A 22,320-nucleotide genomic window follows, 5' to 3' on the forward strand; every position below is an offset into this window, starting at 1 on the left:
GTTTTATATTACTATTTCATGAAATCTTGAATTAGATGGCCCATTGAAATGGCAGATAATGGTGCAACCTCAGAGCAAAAGTCTACATATCCTACCTGTGTCGGAATGGGTTTTTGCCAAGTGATCTTGTTTCCTCTTTGCTCCCAAAGACAAATGTGAATTGGCCTTTAGGTCTGCGTGTGTATTGTGAGATGGACTGGTACCCTGTCCAGAGCAAGTTTAGCACATCTATGACCCTGTAAAGAGATCACTTGCTTTATCAAGAAACTAACATATGAAACTAACATATGAATGAAGTCTTGAATAACAAATCCTGACTACCAAGTGTTCATAGAATGCACTTTTTATTTTGTATGCATTAAGCCACTGGGTAAAAATTCAGTGCAAACAACTTCCAAAAGGTGAACAAGTAATCCAAAATATTTATTTATTAACTGGGTATGTGAGCAGGTCCATATGGAGTTTTTTTTTAACCAGGTTAGATGGAATGCTGGCTGACTGATGCCAACATGTTGGATGATTTTAAAAGAACAGCCTTGGGTGAGTGACGCAGAGAATAAGCTCTCCACACCCCCATGTGGAGGGCTATATATTTGGTACCCCTTAATTGATAACACAAACTCGATGCAAGTTGCACTTTTGTTGGTTTGAATCCATTTTATGGAAAGTTTGACTGGTGTGCATTCACTGAGAATTGCGGACAGTTAGATAGCTGTGTATATACAGTTTTTCACCATAGTGTTTTTGTGAAGTAGGAAAAAACAAGAGTATCCAGAGAATTACATACAGACCGTGGAAGAATGTACAAACTTTTACACAGATGCTTGCTGGAGGGCAGGACTGTATCCCAGACCCTGGAGTTTGAGGCAGGTGTCATTTTGCAGGAGGTAAGCCCTACTGTTTGCACAGTTTTTGAGACTGCAGTCCTGCATACACATTCTGCCTTTGAGGTAGCCTAACTTTTTAGAAAAGGAGTAGTTGCATTAAGTGGAAAACTATGTATTCCCCAGCCTGTTTTCCTGTATCACAGGTTGCACAACAGTATATATTAGTAGCAAGATTGTTGCCCTCACTGGGGATTCAGGAGTTGGTTGCCACCCTGCATAAACCATAATAGCAAAGTGTCCTGTGATACTGAGGTCATGCATGCAGTGATACTTGCAACAAAATCAGTATAGTAACACTCTTTTTCCTAAGCCTCTGAGTATTAACACTTCTTTCTTTCGGAGTTTATTTCAGTATTTCTTGCACTTTGCACCTTGTATGTATACATATATGTATATTTACATTTTTTGTTGTTGCTTGTTCTTAATAGTTGTATATTCGTCGTTTTATGTAATTTTGAGTCGTTGAAACCAGAGTCAGATTCCTTGTATGTGTGCATACTTTGCCAATAAATGTGATTCTGATTCTGTTAAATTTAATAGGTTGATGTATATTGCATTTCATTGTTGACATGGACTTGACAGTAGATTCATGCAGTCCCTTTTCATGGAGTGTCAGCTGTCGAATTTTCCTAGATTCAGACTTGGTGAAAGCCAGTGTATTGAGAGGCTGCAGTCCTCTGATCGCTGTATTTGTAACTGTTTTTTGTGTTAATGTTGGCATTCCCAATTCCAACACCTCCTTCAGAGAATGCACAATTACTGTGAAAGGAAAATGGTCCAACTTTTAGGAGTGTTCTCCATCTGTGACTGTGCAGCTTAGTGTTGTAGGTTGTTACTCAATAAAATGGACACTTGACAAGGGGCAGCTTACCTCTTGGCAAACTGTCTTGCAATTAAGATGGATCTCTCATTTATACTGTACACTGGTGTCCATTACTATGGAAATCTAGAGCTTTCAAACTTTAAATACAGCTTTCATTTCAACTGTCATTCTGTTTCATTAGCTCCCATTTAAGATTCATTTTTCCCACTCTAGTGAGTTTCAAGGTTTTGAAGTTGAAGCATCCTGTACTCTAGTCATAGAAAAAAAAATTCATTCCATAATGACAGTTCCTGACATTAACAGTTTATTGTACTTTACAGCTCTCATTTAGACAAGGTAGTGGAACTGAAAGCAAAGTGCACTGACCTAAAACCAGGGCAATATTATTGATTTATAGATGTACCAAGGCTGTCAGATTTGATTGTAATTACATTTTCTTTGCTATATTAGAGTGCACTGCTGTACCATTATTAGTAAGGTGTGGCATCCCACAGACAGTGGATGCTCTGGTTGGCCACTTGGTGATAGTCGCCAATAATATTGCAGTGCACTGAAGTATACTGGTTGATGTACAGATGATGCAGCTTTTGTATTCTCTTTACTACAACCCAAATTTTTGCTGGAAAGGAATGGCAGTATAGTTACAAAAAAAAAAAAAAAAACGTTCCATCATGCACATCTAAGTCTGGCCTTTTTCTGAATGTTAAAGGATCCAGTGTATGTGGGTCAGCGGCTTCTTTTTTACATCTGTTGGCAGTACTGCCATTTACTGAGCTCTTTGTTAGTTACTTACCCTCGTTATTTGATGGTAAAAAGAAAAAAATGACAGTTCCATTGACTGCAGTGATTGAGATGAATAACAAATTGCAGATACTGTGTGGCGGTATGTGGCCATACTCTTCAAGCTTAGCTTTACTTGTATGATTATCTTGAATTTATCCTGCCATTCTGTATGCAAATGACATTGACACAGATTTAAATATGATTGGGTGTTGCACTGCAGGAAGTGCACACAATAAAGTTTAGATGTGCTTCTAGTTTACTATTTGTGCCAAACGTTTAGTGTTGAACTTCCACTAACTAGTTATAGCTTGTGCTTTTTCAGCTTTGTACACAAACTGCATTTATCTTCTATTCATACTCTGCCATATCCTTTCCCAAGACTGATTTTTTTTTTACTCCATTTCTTAAGTTTCACTGTCCATAGTCCGTTCAGAACAAGGATTATAATACAGTATTAAACTATCTGCAAAGGACATTCCTACTTGAAATTATGCTTGTAATCGTCTCCCTAAAGGCCAAGGAGCTCCATAGGTGCAAAGAAAAAAACTTCCCAGGCTGGAAAATACAGTACCATTATTTATGCTGGGGTCCTCCCATAACAAACCCTCAGCAAAACTTGTAGGTTAGGCCAAGACAATGGCAGACGAGGCACAATGGCAGATGAGGGGTAAAGTGTGGACTGTGGCCTAGACAACCCATTATTGAAAGCATATCTGGTATCTGAGTTAGTGGCATGGGGAGGATGAACATGCAGTTAGGACACATTGTCATAGATCAATCTTGTCCAGTTGGAGATGGGGGGGGGGCAACCACAAGGTTCTTCCTGAGGGTGGATGGGGCATCTTGCTGAATGTTAACACTTTGTGGAAAGGGGGGGGGCATTCAGAACTGATGGCCATTGCATGTACCACCCTGGAATGTTACGGGGTTCACTGAGGGTAAAAAGGTAGACGCGACTACAGCTTAGAGGCATTGGGGAGCAGCCAGTGGTCAGCTACTTGGAAGAATGTGCTACCCCTTCAAAATAAAATAACTAATGAAATATTGATGGCACTGTATCAGTGTGAAAAGCTCATTTTGTTCTCACCCTTAACTTGTATCCGTTTTGGATAAGGCTGCTATGCTTTCTAGTACTTGGGCCTACAGGCTACTTTTTTGTAGTTTTTGACTTCCATCGGCCCATAAAGATTAAATTAAAGGTCTGCACTGTTTGGTATTTTAAGGTTCCCGCTCCTTTCCTTGCCCCACGTTTGGGCTGGTTGTGAAGGATGTAGCATTTTCCAAAATGGCACTTTCTGTCTGGAATACAGTTCCTTCCAAGTATGAGGACTTTCACCTCTGCTTTATTAAAGATGAAACTTATAAGCACTTGTTAGGGGAAGGGAGTTGCAGCATGCAAGACCCATGATCAACTCTTCTGGGAGTTTTGAATACCTCATTCTGCTGTCTTTTTTTCTGGTGAAGTATTTCATTGCTTTATTATAACCGTGATTCAGATTATTGCAACTTCTTTTTAATTTATGTGTCCTACTTTACAATTGCCTTTGAATGCAAATTTTTGTATTGTTAATCAAGACCATATAAAAACCATTACATTTCAAAGTCATTGTATTATTTTTACTCTTACTAAAACTCAAAAGTGTTGTAGAATGAGTGATGTTAGTCTGACACTCGAACAGTTAAAATGTAGTGCAATTTTTCTCGATTTGCATTACTGCGGGAGTTTATCTGTGCATGTATCCCAGTTAGGTAATATCTGTTGCCTGCTTGTTCTACTGTGCTGCAAGAAAAAGAGTGGAATTTTACAGTAACATGTTACCATAGTGTGTGGCTTGTGTTACTGCACATTTGTTCAGCCATTCCGTCAGTTTGCCTTCTGGATACCACTTCTGTACTTCTGCTTAATGTGCATAACTTTTGCCCAGAAATTTTAGTGTTTCTGAAGGACAGCTTCCAGTTGTAATTGTTTTGTAGTATGTTTTTGCTGTACTTGCTTGCTGGGCTTGTTTTCTCAAACCTCTATTGAAAGTAGGCTGTAGCCATTTGTATCTTCCTGGTTAACAGAGGAGAGTACATTATTACATTAATGTTGTAAGCATTGTAGTGCAGTGGGTTAGTTGTGAAGAAGGGAAGTTGCACAGTTATCACCCTACAGTCTCCACTTTTATACTGTTTTTCACTGCCTAGCCATAGCAAAAGGGAACAAGGTAGTTCTGCAGGCTCCAGATCTGTGAAGATGCACAAGTGTCCCCACACAGGAAGTGGCATAGGGGTTGCAGTCTCCCCAAGAGAAAATGTACATTCATTATTCATTTGAATGTAATTTCGAACATCATTTCACTTCAGCTACATTTTAACAAATGTCACTTGATACGTTGACCCTAGGTCAAATTTGAAAAAATGTTTATTGGTTTATAATGAAATTTCAGGAATGAGTAGTTAGAAAACAACCCCCCCCCCTCAAACTGGTACTGGAAAGTAATGGTTTTAAATGTAACGCTTCACTGCTGAAAGGAAGAAGGCTATAGAATACATGCACGCCATTACAAATCTTCTTTCCATTGCTCCAGTTAGGGATAGCCACAACGGAACATCTGTCTCCATTTCTTCCTGCCCTCTGCATCTTGCTCTGTCGCACCAACCACCTGCATGTCCTCTCACCACATCTATAAATCTCATCTTAGGCCTTCCTCTTTTCCTGTTGTCTGCCAGCTCCATCCTTGGCATCCTTTTCCCAATATACCTAGCATCCCTTCTCAGCACTTGTCCAAACCAGCGCAGTCTTGCCTCTCTGGCTTTGTGTCCAAACCGTCCAACCTGAGCCTGACCCTCTAATATACTGCTTCCTAATCCTGTCCATCCTATTCACACCCAATGCAAATCTTAACATTTTTAACTCTGACGCTTGCAGCTGTGATGCCTGTCTTTTCATCAATGCCACCGTCTCCATCCCATATAACATATCTGGTCCCACTAAGTGAAAAGTAAATGGAAATAGTTTTCAAAATTTTGATAGTAATAATGAACATTTTCCCAGGAACAGCTTGGTAGGTATGGAAGAGTGTTCTGCTGGAATGGCTCTAGGTTTGTCTTAAGCTGAAAAGGGTTTCTAGAGGTTAAATTTTGTGTAGTTTTGAATCTGCTCCTGTATGCAGCTTGAAGTAACTCCCCATAACGTACCTTTTTTTTGGGGGGGGTTGGGTACATTTTTCTGTTGCAGAGCAGGTTACCAGTAATTTGGTAGTCCCACATTTGTGTTTTCTCAGGGTCACTTGGAGTGAGGTGGTAGTACTTTCCACTGTCTGTGTAGTTTTATTAACAAGCTCTTTGTATATCTGTATGGATAGAGTATAGACATGAGGGATTTCCATTGTTTTGGATTGTCCTTTTACCTTTAACAGGTGTATTTTATCTCTCTCCTAGTTGTGGTGTACATTTTTAGAGAAGCCCTTGGTTAAAAAGGCGTGCCAGCTGTCACTGTCTGCACTGAAACTAGATTACCTGGATCTCTACCTCATTCACTGGCCAGTGGGGTTCAAGGTACAGTACTCTTCATTTTTTTTCTCTCCAGTCTTATAGACTCTATAAATGGAGCCAAAATCCAGCCTTTCCTGTTGGATAGTGGCAGATAGAATACATTTAAAATTCTTTATCTAGAAACTGCAGAACATTTTCTTTTATAGGTCTGATCTGTACTTAGAAATGTTTTTATGTTTTGCTTCCATGTTGTTGGGAAATGCTCAATTTATTGAAGTTTTAGCTTTTGGAATAAATTACTTTTTAACCGTATAGTTTATTTGCCTGTTCCTTTAACATGTGTATTTCTCCCTCTCTGCCTCATGCTGTCTGTTTGCTTGTCACTCTGTTTCCAGGTGGGGGATAAATTGTTTTGCCACATAGTTTCCATTCAGAATTTGTTTTGCGTTTGCAGTGTGAATCTCAAAGCTGTTTTTACAAGAAGTGTTCGTTACACTCTCCATAGAGCTTACATATATGTAACACATTTTCCCACAGGAGTGGTAGGACAACTGTTTTTCTGCTTATGGGTTCTGTTGTATGCCAATATTCCATCCAGAATGAAGAGCTGCTAAGGAAAGTGTATGTGTTCACATGTGTCTGTGCATGGGTCTGTTAAGATTTTAGAAGTTTCAGACAGAATATTCACCTCGCTAACATCACATCACGTCTCCTGCATCTCTTTGCTATTTATCAGTTATCCAGGAAGTATGTGGTGTCAGTCTTAAAGAAATTCCCATCAGAACAGAATGTGGTGTCAGTCGTAAAGAAATTCCCATCAGAACAGAGAAGTTGTAGCACAGGAGTAGTGCTTGTAAGAGTGTCTGTATTTAGCAGTGTGCAAGTATCTAGGACAGGCTTGTTAGTGTGTAGCAGTCATGGGTATGATTTGGTGCCTGGCTGTTTGGTGGTGCTGAAGGATGGAGCCCTGACTGTATCCTAGATGACTCTGGTTTGACTAAAGGCCCCAGCACCAGAATAGCCAGACAGGAATGTGGGTGAATAAAGGGTTGTGGCCCACATGCTTTGCCTGGGTGGGCAGGGGGTACAAAGGTTTTGTGTGCACTGCAGATGCACTAAGCAGTGCTATTTACCTGGTGGAAGCTGAAGAGACAAGTGCTCATGCTTCACAGAGAGGAGTGTTTCCACTTTGACAGAATGCCTCTTCCAGAAGTGAGGGGTTCTCAGATGACCTATTGCATGCCTGTCCTTGGTGTCTAGCCAGGGGTGTGTCCGTTAGGCACAGGGAGAAGTAAGAACATCTGATGCACCCTCCAGGTTGACTCTGTCCTCTGTAATTGGAAACAAATGAGTTAGTTGGCCAGGAGGGGGCTGATGGTTGACAGTGGAGGCAAATTGCTACAAAAAAAACTGTTTTGGAATTGGAATATCTTTGGTACAGAGTGTGTATACATCTGTTTTGGGAATCAGTTCCTGAAACATAAAGTATGATTCTAACACAGCTTTACACACTTTACATTTTGCATGTTTCATTAGAAACAACCAGTTCAAGCTTTGTACAGCTTTGACTATGTTACTGTGAAAAATAATTCCACATAACTCAGTTTTGCTTATGTCCCTGTAGGTACTGTATCTCCAGATAGATTTGATGGCACTCCTCTTTAAAACCTGTATTGAATTATCACTTGTGATGTAGACAAATTTACATTTATATAAAAAAAAAAAACTGTATTAACAAGTTCATGTCTACAAACGTTATACTTCATATGTATTGTTATATATCATGTAACCTAAGCAGCATTACACAAATTATTCAATTCCTGTCTTTTTTTAAACAAGCATTAAACTATCACTTATGATGTAGATAGTTGTACATTTATATACATGAAAACAAACCAAGACACAATAGTAGTTGCAAGCATTTTACATCACAAACCATACTAACACACTGCCAGTTGCAAACATTATACATCACTTGTAATCTACCCAGTCATTTTCAGTCAAACACTACATAGCTTATGTCCTGCTTTCTTTTAAACCTCATTTCTCCCCTGTATGTATTGTTCCCACAATTCCCCCTTTTCCTATGTAGTTTGCTCCTACCCTCTTCTAAAGATCACGGTTCCAATTTTTCTCTCTGTTACTATATTCACTACTTCTAGTATAGTTGGTTTAGATGTTGATTTTCCACTTTTTAGTAGTTGCTTTTTTGGCAGCTACCATAATCGGACATAGCAAGACCATACCTTGTCTAGGCAATTCCGATCTTGTATCATAGCTCAGAAAAAAATAATTTCCCTCGTCACACCAATCTGCCCACCTAGCATTTCCGACAGTGCATCCCACAGGGAATCCTTAAAGTCAGCCAAATCACTGCACTCCCAAAAAATATGTTCCCAATTACTCTTTCTTCCCTGTCACACCTCCAACACTTGCTGTCTGCCTGAAGAAAAATTCTCTGGAGTCTGTTTGGTGTATACAAATCTGTGTAAACATTTCCAAGCAAAAATCCTAAATCTTCTAGATTTTGTTGCATATTTGGGAGACCTACATATATCCACCCATTGTTTCCTTGTGAATTGCTTATCTAGTCTCTCTTCCAGTCCTTTCTAACCTCCTCTTATTCTTGGTTATCATGCACTATTTTATGTGCTGTACTAATTATTCTTTTTGTAATGGCAGCTTCTATTCTAGATTTTACTAAAAACTCTACCAGTGCTGGTCTTTCATTTATCCCCCCCCCCCCTTTTCATAGGTTCATAGGTAGGTACGTAAGCTATCGACCCTAGGGCCTATGTAAGCCTAGCCATCAAAGTTCCCTGGCTTTCGCCACCCAAGAAAGTTATTTTCCTGTGTCCCTGTCGAGCAGAGCCACAGAAGTGATCCTAGGGGTGAATTTCCTAATTCCCATCCATTCATCAAGATTTTTCTTGAAGAGTGCTAATGAACTTTGCTTGACATAGATAGGTAGCTTTTTTCCTGAGTATGGGAAGTCTCTGGGACAGGAATCTATCCCCTCCAGATTGTTCAATTTATTGTGGTGACAAGGTTTAGGTCCCTAGAGCGTGTATCCCAGAGGGATTGGGATTTCTTGAGGTGTAGCATGTCCAACAGCTCTGGGTTTGGCATAGCTTTGTATGTTAGGCAGAGATCACCTCAGAGTAGGCAATATGCTACGGAGTAAAGCTGGAGTTTTTTTGAGACTGTCGGCATAGGACATCTGAGGCCCGTACTCCTCCTCCTTTGTGAGTTACTTCTGTGGCCTTTCAAGCTGTTGCAGATGTCTTGAGGTACATTCCAAAAGGGGCGTTTTACTCAATAATGGGTCTAATGAGGGCCGAGTAGGGGGAAACAACTACCTCTCTCTCTTTTTTTTTTTTTTCCTGGATGAGAACCCTTTTGTGATGGTGTGCCACGTAGAAGGATTTCCTGACTACTGTGGCGATGTGATTATCAAAGTAGAGGCTACTGTCCACCTGAGTTCCAAGGTCTCTTATCACGCCTTCGGCATTAAGTGGCCTGCCGCCTATGTGTTCATGGGAACAGAGTTTTTACCAAAGGGGATGACAATGCACTTTTGTCATTCAGCTTGAGGCCATGGCTCTGACACCAGGGATCTGTCTCAGTGAGGCCCTTCTATAGGATGTCCACGTTGTTTGGAGACTCTACTATGGTACCTAGTTTGCAGTCACCTGCAAACTTGGTCAGCCAGAGGTTCTCTGTGTTAGCCCTTACTTCAGAGAAGTAGATGAGAGGACCCAGGACTAAACCCTGTGGTACTCCACTTGTCACTAATTTGAAGTCAGATTTGGAGTCTGCAACTTTTACAATGTGGGTTCTGTCAGTGAGGTCAGTTGGCAACCCATATTGTGATGTAAGGATTTATACCCAGTTTAGTGAGGTTGTCTGTAATTCCTGAATGGGGGATGGTGTTGAAAGCCTTGGCGAGGTCAAGATAGGCTGTGTGGACTGCCTTTCCCTAGTCTCAGGCTTTAGTGACTGTTTTAAAGAAGTCAATCAGGTTCAGGAGGCATGATCTGCCTTTCACAAACCCGAACTGAGTGGGGTCCACAGTTTGGAGGTTACCTATGTCTTTGAGTTCCATGATGATGCGTTCCATGGCCTTGCAGACCAGGCTCGTCAGGCTAATAGGGCGATGGTTCCCGGGGTCTGTGGTGGCTCCCCCTTTGTGGAGTGGTATAGCTGTTGCTGTGCGCCATTCATTGGGTACTAAGCATGACGTGAGGCTGTGACTGAACATGGTGCTTGGATGGGGGGGTCAGTTTGTTCTGAAGTTCATGTAGAATGCAGCCTCTGATGTTGTGTGGTCCCATGGAAGCTGTGTTCTTGGCTTTGGAGAGTGCAGTTTTTACCTGCACAGTTGTGATTGCAGGGGCTGTGCATTCTTCCGGTATAGATATGGTCCATTTATGGGGTGAGAGGGGAGTAAAGTTAGCACTGAACCTATTACCCAGGATGTTGGCGATTTATCAGTTGGTTCTGTAATTTTCGTGCCATTGTGCTGTAACTCAGAGCAGACCTGGGTGTTGCCATTGAGATTCTTGACATAGCTAAAGAGTGCTTTGTGGTTGTCCTTGGAATCAGTGGTAATCTTGTTTTCATAGCTAGCTTTGGATTTTGAGGGATCTCTGTTTCTTACTGAGGCTGACCAGGGAGATCCTCCACGCTTTGGATTTTACTTTCTTCTGCAACAGTTTCATCCTTCTGTTGTAGAGTTTGTTTATAGCGGGAGACCACCAGATTGGCTTCCTTTTTTTGGAAGATAGCATCTTGGTTCTGTTATGGATAGCACGATCCATGCACTCGTATAAGTGCTTATAGTTTGCATTTGTGTAGGATTCTGCAGTCATAACTGCATTGCCCATCTGCATGGATTTCGTGAAATTTGCCACTTCCGTCTTGAGCATGAAGTTGGCTTTGGTGAAACTTTTTAGAGTGGTTTCCTTAATGGGGGGTGGGATGTGGGTATCTACGGTGATTACCTTATGGTCTGATCTGACCAACGAGGAGATGACTTCAAGTGTGGAACACCGGTCACTCATGTTAGTAATGACTAGGTCTAGGATATTGTTGCCCCGTGGTGGGGGTGTGGATAAGTTGATCCATGGCATTGGAGTTTATGAATTCTAGAAAGCGTTGAGCGAAGGAGTTAGTACTCGAGTAGTTTTCCCAGTTAATGGTGGGGTAGTTGAAATCTCCCATTATTAGGGTGTTTGGTTGGACCCTAATATTTTCCAGTATATCAAGAAATCAGAGAGGGAGTCCTGGGGCATGGTGGGGGCTCTGTAGCAAGCTACAATTTGGATTGCAGTTTTGCCCAGTTAGTTGCACTTGGGTAATTTTGGATGCATTATGTTGGGCAACTAGCTTGGAGGTGTGGATATCCTTAATGAATATGGACACACCTCTGCCTTTGGTGTTCTGGTCCAGGTTAGATGGCCGAAAGGTATGGTATGAGTTATAGCCTGGTAATACAGGAGTGCTTTCTGGAGCCTTGAACCAGGCTTCAGTCACCGCACAGATATCAGTGTTCTCCATTTTAAGGAGTGCCTCGAGTGAGTGCATTTTGAGGTTTAGACTTGTAGCGTTGAGTAGCATTACCCTCAGTTTTTGTTTACCTGTACCTGTTATGGTGGTGGGTTTGTCATTTGGAACTTGCCTAAAAATGCACTCTAGGGGCGGCAAGAGCCTTAGTCAGTATCCGGAATCCCAAGGGCGACCGGTGCAGGCCATCGCTAGCAAAACATCGTGGCCTGTCGACCATGAAGTTCCAGGCAGACAGATACTGGATCCCCTTAGAATGACACCAGAAGCTTTGCCAGTTGTTGAAATTAGTCATTTTGTCATTGTACTGTGGTGTCATTCTGGGCGAAGGTAGGATGCTACTCGGGGTTAGGGTCATACCAGCCTGGATTACAAGATTGGAGAGCTCTTCCATGTCTCTTTTCATGTAGTCCAGGAGGTACATCTCAGGTCGTTCATGCCAAAATGGACAATGACTTGAGTCATATTTGTACTTGTTGTGGAGTGACCTGAGTGTGTGGGTTATGTGGCGAATCCTGACACCCGACAGGCAGCTGACAGTAACCTTCTCCTTGTCTAGTCTGGTGAGTGGAACATCTGTGTGCTTGACTATAGAGTCACCTATGACTAATGTGTTTGGTACGTTGTTTTGCCTTATGGGCTGTGGTTGAGTGGCACACTGAGTCTATGGGTTATGTGTCTTTTGGGTTGTGTTGGGGGGGTGGAGGTTACCTGTGTTACTGCTTGGTCTCTGCCGCATGGGCAGGTTATTATTGAGAGCCTCTGCGAATATTTTTGTGTATCTGTGTGTGGGTTTTGGTGGTGTCGGTTTAGTGGGTCTTTGTGATGAGTGTGGTGTGGTGCAAGTGTTTACCTTCTCCTCTTGACTGACAAGTTCAGTCTTGGGTTGAGAGCTTTTCTTCCAGTTTGGCTAGATAAATGCATCTCTCACAGGTTGTCGTGTTGGGTGGTAGGAAGAGAGGGTTGTCAGTGTACATGAGGCAATTGCTACATTGCCCCAAGATGCCCAGATTCATCAGGTAGATAGGAGAGACCACCGGGAGCTGTCCATTGGACATGCCTGGGTAATTACTATTTTCCTCTAGACAGATGAGCAAAGTAAGTACTAGAGCGGTTTTCCTTCTACACAACTGAGGAAGGTAAGTACAGAAAAACTCTTAACCACTGGGTAGTGAGGAAAGTTAAGTGTTTGTAGTACTTTGTAGTTTATTCAGTGCTTACAACAGTTCTGAACCAGTGCTGAACACAAAAAAGCAGATTCAAGTGCTAAAATTAAGAATCCTAGCTAGTTCTGAGGGAAAAACTGAAGAGCAGACTTTATAGTGCTGGGAATAGTTTAACCCTGGCTAATCGGCGCTGTGCAATGCGCAAACTCGCACAAAGACAGGTTTTTAACTCAAAGTAGAAAGGGATAGAAACCAGCCCAAAATGGCCAATAAGGTTAACTTCAAAGCTGGAAACCACCCCTCTTGTGACAGATAGGGTGTTCTAATACTTATCACTCTCACTGATGAGCAGAAAGATCTCCCACTACCACAACAAGGTCTGGACCACAACACAGACTCAAGTCCCGAAACCAGTAGATCTGGGGTCCGGACTATTCTAGTATAGGAAAGGGCAAGAAACGAGCAGTACAGATAGTTGTTTTTTTTTTTTTTTTTTCTTTAATAAATTAAGCAGCAAAAAGTAATTAAAACAGCACTTGAGTGTGATGCCTGCAGTACGAAATGCAGTTTAAATTTTAACTTTTAGGCAGATAAATCAAGTGCACACACAATACAACTATTTAACAGTAAAATGCAGCAGAAATACAACAGAACCACAGTAAAAACTGCTTTTTATAAAGTGCGATTAGTAAAAAAACAGATCTGAAGTAGGGAGTTAATTTGTCAGCAACCTGTGGGTCTTGGATCCGATATCGGATCCGAGCTGGCAACTTGTTTCAAGCTAATGGATCCGAGCTCCTAGCTCCTCCCTTCACCCATAATGCCCTGCTAACCCTCCATGACCTCAGATCTAGTTTGCCGCGCTTGTGGATGGCTGGATCCCCTTGAGCTCGTCAGCTAAGTGGAATTTTCTGCATTTATCTGTACTTTTCCTGTCAAAATTTTTCTTTTTTAGTTAAATTAAATAAGAAAAAGTGTGCAAGTGTTAGGTTCCCTTATTATTTTTTCTTTGATTAGTTCCCCCTCCCTTCCGCTGGTCGTTAGTGTGTGCGTGTGTGTTGTGTTTCTTTTTGGGACCTGTGTGTGTGTGTGTGTGTGTGTGTGTGTGTAGTTTTTTTTCTCAAAAAAAAAAAAAAAAAAGGCTAAGGCCCCAAAAGCCATATTTTCTAAATGTACCGAGTGTGGCCATAAGCTCTTCCTGGCTGATGGCCACAGTTGGTGCGTTCGGTGCCTTGGGGTTGAACACCTTACCTCAGGTTGTACCCATCTGTGCAGCGTTCAACCCCAGGGCACTGAAAGAGCGGAGGTCGAAGCTGGTCCTTGCGGGACTTTTACCCCCGGACTCTGCTTCGGCCTCCGCTACCTCTGCTGCTCCCGTGGCTCCACCACGACCTGTGGTTGCTGCCACTCCTGCCCCCCTGCCTCCGTCCGGGACTCAACTCCCGCTAAAGTGTCGGAGGACAGGGAGGCCAGGAGGGAGAAACGGAGGGAGAAGTGGCGGGCCGAGACCTCCGTTTTGGCCCCGCCAGCTAAGCGGGCTTCTCCCTCCACTGCTTCTAGATCTCCTCCTCCCCGGCTTCGATCCCCTTGTTTCTCCCCGGGGCCCAAGGAGGAGGAGACCCGATCTCCGTCGAGGTCATAGAGGCGGCATTCCAGGCCTGCCTCGGTGGCCTCTTCGAGATCTACTTTGTTTATCAGATGCAGACTTGGACCGGATGATGCGAAGATTCATCCAGGCCCAGCTGCAGATGGGAGTGCTCTTGCCCCCCCCCCCCCCCCGAGGGGGGAGCTCGACACCTTTTTTCCATCCTATTGCTCCTTCTCCAACCCGCTATCCGGGTTCGGAGCGTTCGGAGCCAAGCAGCGTTGGAGCCCGGGGGTGGGTCGGCACCGACAGTACTTGGTACTTCTGATCCGACCCTGCCCTCAAGCCTGTCGGATCCGACCTCTCAGAGCCGTGGTCCGAGCTTTGGATCCGGGGGATTCAGTGTGCCTTTGGCTCCATCCAGGTCAGAGCCCACTGGTCCCTCGGATCTGACGGTCTCGGCACCGGCTCCGATCCCTTCATCGGATCAGAGTGGGAGCCGACTTTCGGATCCATTAGAGAGTGGCTCTCCCTCGGCCTTCGATGTTGTGGAGAGGGCTCTGTTGAGAGCATCCGGACCCCCGGTTCTTGCATCGGCTCCTCCCTGCACTCCCTCTCTGCTGGGCCAGGCTTCCATCACCCGGCCAAAGGGACAGCCTGCTTCGATGTCACAGATGGTTCCATTGGAACAAGATGTTGCTGGCGAGGCCTCCTCGGACAGTCCCCCCGAGGAAGTTCCCCACAAGCATAAGTGCAAAAGGAGGCATGTGGACTCCCCTGAGTCCTTAACCGAGGACACGGACTTGGAGGAAGGGGAAGGCTCCCCAAGATCACCCCCTGAGGATGTCTCCTTTGGAGACATCATGGAGATGCTGAGGATCAGAGGTGGGTGGTCTGCCCCCAAGTCTTCTTCTGACGAGTCCGTGTTTCTGGAGGCATTCGAGACAGGCCCGTCTACCTCTTGGGTGTCCCCTCCGGCCGACCCCCTGGTGGACCTCATTACCACCAGGGCGTGGAAGGAACCGGACACCGTGGAGCCAATACCGAAACGCCCAGATAGAATTCTTAGCCCCCCTCAGACCAGTCACATTGGAGTAAAGGGCCCCCTGTAGATGCCATGTTGACTGCGGCAGCCACGAAGAGGGAATTGGCTCAGGAGAGCCCCTCAGTCCATCCACCGAGCAAAGACTCCCGTTTGATGGACCGCTTAGGGAAGCGAGTCTTTAGTTCAGCGACCTTCTCGGTAAGGTATCTGAACTATATGGCACATGTCATCAGGATGCAGCGGGATCTTATCAAAGAATACGCTGCAACCCCCCCTGAGTCCATGTCGGAGGATGACAAACAATTGTACTCCACCCGAATGGCCACTCTGAGATCAATTTCAAACACCTCTATGCGGCTATTGTCCCACACTACAGAGGGAGCCGCTAGGGCTAGCGGAGCAGGCCTAGTCATGAGACGTCAGGCCTGGCTCCGTCATTGCGATTTTGCGGAGCCCTTTAAAGCGTCCTTCGCGAACGCCCCTTTCTATGGTTCTGCCCTGTTTGGCAAAACAGTTCGCGAAACACTTGTCCAGAGCGAGAAGGACGGGAAGACATTGTCTGCCGTCGGAGTCCGCTTCTCTGCTCCCCAACGGTCCTTTTCAAGGAACCAAAAGGGTCAGAAGAAGATGTGGTTCCGAAATTCACAACATTCCCAACCAGCTCCGGACAACTAGTCCTTCCATGGCAGAGGTGGACAGGGAGGACGCCGCCCCAGGGGCAGAGGGGCTCCGAGAAACTTTGGGTCCAGAGAACCTTTCTCTCGGAGCACCTAGCGGCATGGGAGTCCATCACTACAGACCGCTGGGTGCTTTGCATTATATCCAGAGGGTACAAAATACCATTACTCCATGTCCCCAAACTCAAAAACCTCCCCGATGTACCACCCGATCAGAGGGAGGCCGCAGCTGCAGAAATTCAGCAGCTGCTAAGAAAAAGAGCCATCCAGCCCGTCCCCCAAGACCAGCTCGGATTAGGGTTTTTTGGTGCCAAAAAAGACAGGGGACTTGAGACAGATTCTAGACCTTTCCTGTTTGAACCTGTCAGTAACCAAGGAAAAATTCCGAATGGTCGCTCTTCAATCTATTCTTCCCCTTTTAAGGGAAAACCATTGTATGTGCTCTATAGACCTCAAGGATGCGTACTACCACATTCTAATGGACAGACGATCCAGGAGGTTCCTCCGCTTCCGGCTGGGAGCCAGTCACTATCAGTTCAGGGTCCTTCCCTTTGGCCTCACCACAGCCCCTAGGGTGTTCACCAAGGTATTAGCAGTGATTGCGGCCCACCTGAGACTCCAGGGAATACAGGTCTTCCCGTACCTGGACGACTGGCTCCTGACTGCCTCAACAAGGCATCTACTTTGCTCAGCCAGAGGTTTCTTTCTCCGCCTATCTCCACAATTAGGCATTACCATCAATGTCGACAAATCTCTTCTGGCCCCAACACAAGTCATAGAATTCATAGGTGCCAGAATAAACACCAGAGAGCTACGAGCCTTCCTAACCTCAGAGAGAATCCGGAATTTGCAACTCCATGTGCGGGCCATCCTCCAATCAGAGACTTCTCCAGCGGAATTGGTCTTGAGGGCACTAGGCTCCATGGCGGCAGCGATTACGCTTCTTCCATGCACCCGTCTGAACATGCGGGTACTGCAATGGACACTTCTAGTGCAATGGTCCTTTCTATCTCTTCCTCTTCACCACCCAATTGCTATCAGCAAGGTTTGCAGGAGGGCTCTATTATGGTGGCTCCAAGCCTCGGACCTCCATACGGGCCGTCCCTTCTGCACCTCTCCCCCTCTCGCCACGGTGACCACGGACGCCTCCCGCCTCGGGTGGGGGGGGCATTATTCAGGCAGGACAGTCCAAGGCACGTGGAACAACACAGAGACCTCCCTGCATATCAACGTTCTGGAGATGAGAGCGGTGATGTTCGCGTTGCAAGCACTTCAGGATCTCCTCCCCATAGGAACGATTGCGATTCAGTCGGACATGTCGGTTGTCTGGTACATCAACAAACAGGGGGGAACCAGATCTTACCCCCTATGCCGCGAAGCCATGAGAGTATGGGAATGGGCGATCTCCACCAACCGCTTTCTCATTGCAACGCACATTCGGGACGGACCAACATCCTAGCGGACAAGCTCAGTCGCACCCTTCTTACCCCGTACGAGTGGTCTCTCAATCCACTAGTAGCGAAGCAGATATTCACAAAATGGGGGCAACCCTGCTGCAATCTTTTTGCGTCTCCATCAAACACCAAATGCGACATTTTCTTCGCTCTAATCCCCCCTCCAGGGGAAACTCCAAGAGACGCTCTGATACATGCTTGGCCACCCGGTCTACTTTATGCCTATCCTCCGCTACCCCTGATGCTGCAACTCCTACAGAAAGCCTCACTGTTGGGGAGCAGGATGATCCTCATTGTCCCATTCTGGCCTCGGCAAATTTGGTTCCCTTACCTGTGGTCTCACCTCGTGAATCCTCCTTGGATTCTAGATCCCACTCCGGATCTCATCTCCCATCCGTCGAACTTACCGACCCCAAACCTGGGCAATCTCAAACTAACAGCTTGGTTGCTCCAGTTCCACTCCTTGTTAGGACTCCTGGTATCTCTTCACCAGTCAAAGCCATCCTTGTGGCGGCGCATAAGTCTTCCACCAGGAAAGTGTACCGCAGTAAATGGAAACGTTTTTCCATCTGGGCGGAGCATCATGATCTAGATCCCTTTACGGCTCCTCTTCCGTCTATTTTAGACTTCCTAACTGAACTCTTTCAGGTAGGCGCTAGTTATTCAACTGTCAAAGTGCAATTGGCAGCCATATCACATTACCATGTGGGACATGATACAGGGCCTTTGATGTCGGCCAAGTTGTGTAAAACCTTTCTCAAGGGCACCTTCTTACTTAGACCCCCTATAAAGGAAGCCGTGCCACCATGGGATCTTGCATTAGTTCTTCAAGCCCTGACTGCTCCACCTTTTGAACCCGCTGCTTCAGTAGATCTCAAATTCCTGTCTTGGAAAACAGCATTCCTTTTAGCCATCACTTCAGCAAAGAGAGTTTCGGAGCTTCAAGCTCTCTCTGTGAAGCCTCCTTATTTGATCTTTCACCCAGACAGAGTGTTACTCAAGATCAATCCCTCTTGTCTCCCCAAGATAGCATCAGAAACCAACATAAATCAATACATAAATTTACCGGTTTTCTTCCCTAAATATCAGAATAAGGGAGAGTACAAGCTGCATTCGTTAGATGTTCATAGGCAGCTTCGTTTTTATACTCATAGAACAGCTGGCTATAGGCAATCCGACCAGCTGTTAGTTTCCTTTGCCAAATTTAATTTGGGGAAAGCAATTTCAAAAGTATCTTTATCACGCTGGATTTCTCAATGTATCCTATTGGCGTATCAAGTCTCTGGGAGACCCGCACCAGAAGGAGTTCGTGCTCATTCCACCCGCTTCATTTCTACGTCTGCGGCCTTCAAGTCTAGAGTTCCATTGGATGATATTTGTTCAGCAGCCACTTGGGCTTCATCTCATACCTTTATTAACCACTACAAACTGGACGTGATTTCTAGAGGGAGAGCATCCTTTGGCTCTGCGGTGCTTCGCAGTATCCTTCCATGATGGCCACCCAAGGTGCAGGTAGCTGGGGACTCTGTCCCACAGGTTGCTGACAAATGAACTCCCTACTTCAGATTTAGAAGTTATGTACTCACCATAACGTTCCATCCGAGTAGGTAGCTTCATTTGTCTGCAACCATCCCCCCCGGCCTTCTTCGGATCTATTGGTAGTTGGATACCCATTTTTTTGGGTAAATATTGAGGGGCAAACTCGATCTGAGGTCATGGAGGGTTAGCAGGGCATTATGGGTGAAGGGAGGAGCTAGGAGCTCGGATCCATTAGCTTGAAACAAGTTGTCGGCTCGGATCCGATATCGGATCCAAGACCCACAGGTTGCAGACAAATGAAGCTACCTACTCAGATGGAACGTTATGGTGAGTACATAACTTCTAATTTAGAGAAAGCCAGAAAAGGTGCTTAGATCAGCAAAAAGTCTTTCCTTCTCGTTTCTGGTGCTGTAGTAGTCTGCAGGACACCCAAACAGGATCCGCCTTCCCCATCACAGATTTAATATCAGTCTCCATCCTACAGTCCAAATAAATTCTTGGTGTCTTCCCATTCTCTCATCTTTCCCTCTCTAGTTATTTGCTCCCAATATCTTGGTCCCTTTGGCATTTTTCTCCAATCAGTTCCAGCCCCCTCTTACCTATTGTCTATATCCCTAATTGCAGTCATCTCTATCAGCAGAATCTTTCTTCATTCCCTTGTTGGCTTAGTTCTTTGGATGCTTTCTGCTACTATATATATATATATATATATATATATATATATGTGTGTGTGTGTGTGTGTGTGGTCTGTGGTCTGTGGTCTGTATGATTATTTTTCTCCATAAAGGCCTGCATCCAAAATCCCAGTTTCTCTTTGTTCCTTGAGCTTCCCCCGTTTCATCATCACCCGCCTTTCCACTTTGAATTATAGTTTTCTGCTTGTGCTATGTACAGGAGCCTTAATTGTGTAGCTCTGAAATATCCCTTCAAATCGGGTAATCCTAATCTGCCGTTTTCTACTGGAAGAATCCGCTTATCCTGCTTTACTCTTGCCATCTTCCCTCCCAGATGGCCCTTCAGCTCTTTAATTGCTATCCACAACTTCTCTGGTTGATAAAAATATGCCTGACCTGTGTATGACTAATGGGACTAAAAACATTTTAACTGCTTGTGTCTTACTCTCCATATTCATATAACAAAGCTTCCATTTTCTCAGTTTTTGTATTGTATTTTGTTTATTATCTTCCCACATAGCCTTAGCTGGCACACCAGAATAATTTTAATGCACACTCTTAAGTACTCCAGCAATATCCATATTTATGGGGACATGATAAAATGAACCACTTCATATATGGGTACATAATTTACCACCATTGTCTTTGCTTTGGTTTCATTAATGTTGCATTCTGAAAAGATTTGAAAAGGTCTCAAAAAGTTCCACAACACTGCAATGGCCTTTTCTGGTTTTATATCAGGTATAAAATAATATCATCTGAAAATAGTCAGCTTTTCTTGTCTACCATACTGGTTATATCCTTGAATTTGAGTCCCCATTTTCTTTGCCAGTGGTTCTAAGTACAGTGCAGATAACAAAAGAGAAAGAGGGGAACCCCTGATTCCTCTGCTCAAGCAGAAAAAGAAATTATCAGAGGACCCTACCCACTTTGTTTCGCCTCTGATTCCTCGTATATCCTTCCAATCAACTTTATTTTTTTCAGGAAATGCAAATGCTTCCATTGCCCTGCTCAGAAAGTCCAGGCTTACTCTGTCAGATTCTTTCTCTGCATCAAGACCCACCAACATCAGTGGTATTTTCTTACATCTGGCTTCCCTCTAGATCATTGGTGTTCTGTTAATGTGCTTGCTGTCCCCCATACCACATTGATCCAAGCCTGTCAATTTTGACATTACATTTGCCATTTTTTTAGCCATTCTAGACATGAACACTTTATAATCGTGGTTTAGTATTGGAAAGGGCCTGTATGAAGCTGAATCTGATGGATCTTTACCCTCTTTAGGTATTGCTGATGGCACTGCTGTTAGAATGACTGTGATGCTAAGAAGTTTGGCAGGTAATTGGACTGGGACTAGATACTGTCCAGAAAGCCTGTTAGGATCAAAACTTCAGTGTATTCCTCACTGTGACTGAATTAGCTGAGAAGACTGCAGGGTGCAATTATTGTGACCCTGAAAGAATTTTTCACTTTTTTTCACCACTTGTTCTTAAAAAGGGCACAGGTTTCTACAGCTGAAGTGCATCACTGTGCAGAAGAACAGCACCAAAGACTATAATTTAATTTAATGTATTGCATGACTCGCTAATAATAAATCGATTACTTTGTAGATATGAAGAGCAGGCCAGACTTTTCAAAGAAACTGATCTGACGTGCTGAAAACCGTGAATGTGTGGAGGAAGAAAAATTACTAGTACACGGTAAAAAACAAGTAAAGTAGACGAAACAGGAAAAGAATCAAACGAAAAATCTCACTCTGTGCTAGGAATTAAATTTACATAATATGTGTAAATGGAAGAATAAACCTATTCAGAAGAATTTACTTGTTAAATAAAAATATGAAAATGAGCTGTTTGTGGGTACTGTTGAAATGAAAAAGATTTGATGAACTGCGGTATGAAAATGCATATGAGATGGCAGGAGATGAATAGAAGTGCAGATTATTAAAACGTACAGAATTGTCTTTCAAATTTCTACTTAAAAGAAGTTAACTCTCCTAATATGGCCATTTAGCTTGTGAGAAGCTAAGAATATTGCACGGGTTTATACTGTAAAGGCAGAGACTGCATATGCATAGTCTCCGAGATATAGTTTGCCAGAAGACTATCTTATTGAAATATCTTTGCCAGTGATAGTATGATCTCAGAACTACAGTAAAATATGGTTTAAAGAGTCTGATATTTTTAAGAAGTAATTGTTTCCAAAGTGGGTCCCTATTAAGTCAGTGAACACACTAAATTGTGAATGCTGCTTAATCGAACCTACTTACCCGAAATGGCAAAATCCTGAAAGCACGGAATAGTGATTTTTTTTTTTTTTCCTAGGGGGAAAAAAATCACTGGACCGTTTTCAGGACTTTGTCATTTCCTCCACTGTGGTGCAATCTCGGAGTTGGTATATTTAAGTGTGGGGGGTGTGAGAGGCATAGCCCACCCCCACTTTATTTTGTGTGTGTTTTTTTTTTTTAATGGATCAGCGACCCCCTCTGGGGAAGAAATCGATGATCTGTTTGTTCGACATTTTGTTTTTTCGGTGTTAGTGGGTCAATTTATATAGCATTCACAATTTAGTGAGTTCGCTTATATAACATAGACCCTCCAAAATGATAGGTAAGTAGTGTGGTCACACTTTCCTAAAGAAAGATT

The 22,320-nt window shown here is 43.9% G+C and overlaps 1 protein-coding gene across 1 annotated transcript in view; it reads left to right on the forward strand.

The window, feature by feature from the left end:
• The window catches only part of LOC122815718 (aldo-keto reductase family 1 member B1-like), a 547,809-nt gene that overhangs the window by 104,561 nt on the left and 420,928 nt on the right, over nt 1-22,320 (forward strand). Inside the window, exon 3 of the mRNA XM_044088466.1 lies at nt 5,917-6,033. Within this exon, the coding sequence (XP_043944401.1) occupies nt 5,917-6,033 (117 nt within the window). The remainder of the gene's footprint in view (nt 1-5,916; nt 6,034-22,320) is intronic.

This window comes from Protopterus annectens, chromosome 11.part0 (assembly GCF_019279795.1).
Source record: "Protopterus annectens isolate FY-2018-M chromosome 11.part0, PAN1.0, whole genome shotgun sequence".
NCBI lineage: Eukaryota > Metazoa > Chordata > Ceratodontiformes > Protopteridae > Protopterus > Protopterus annectens.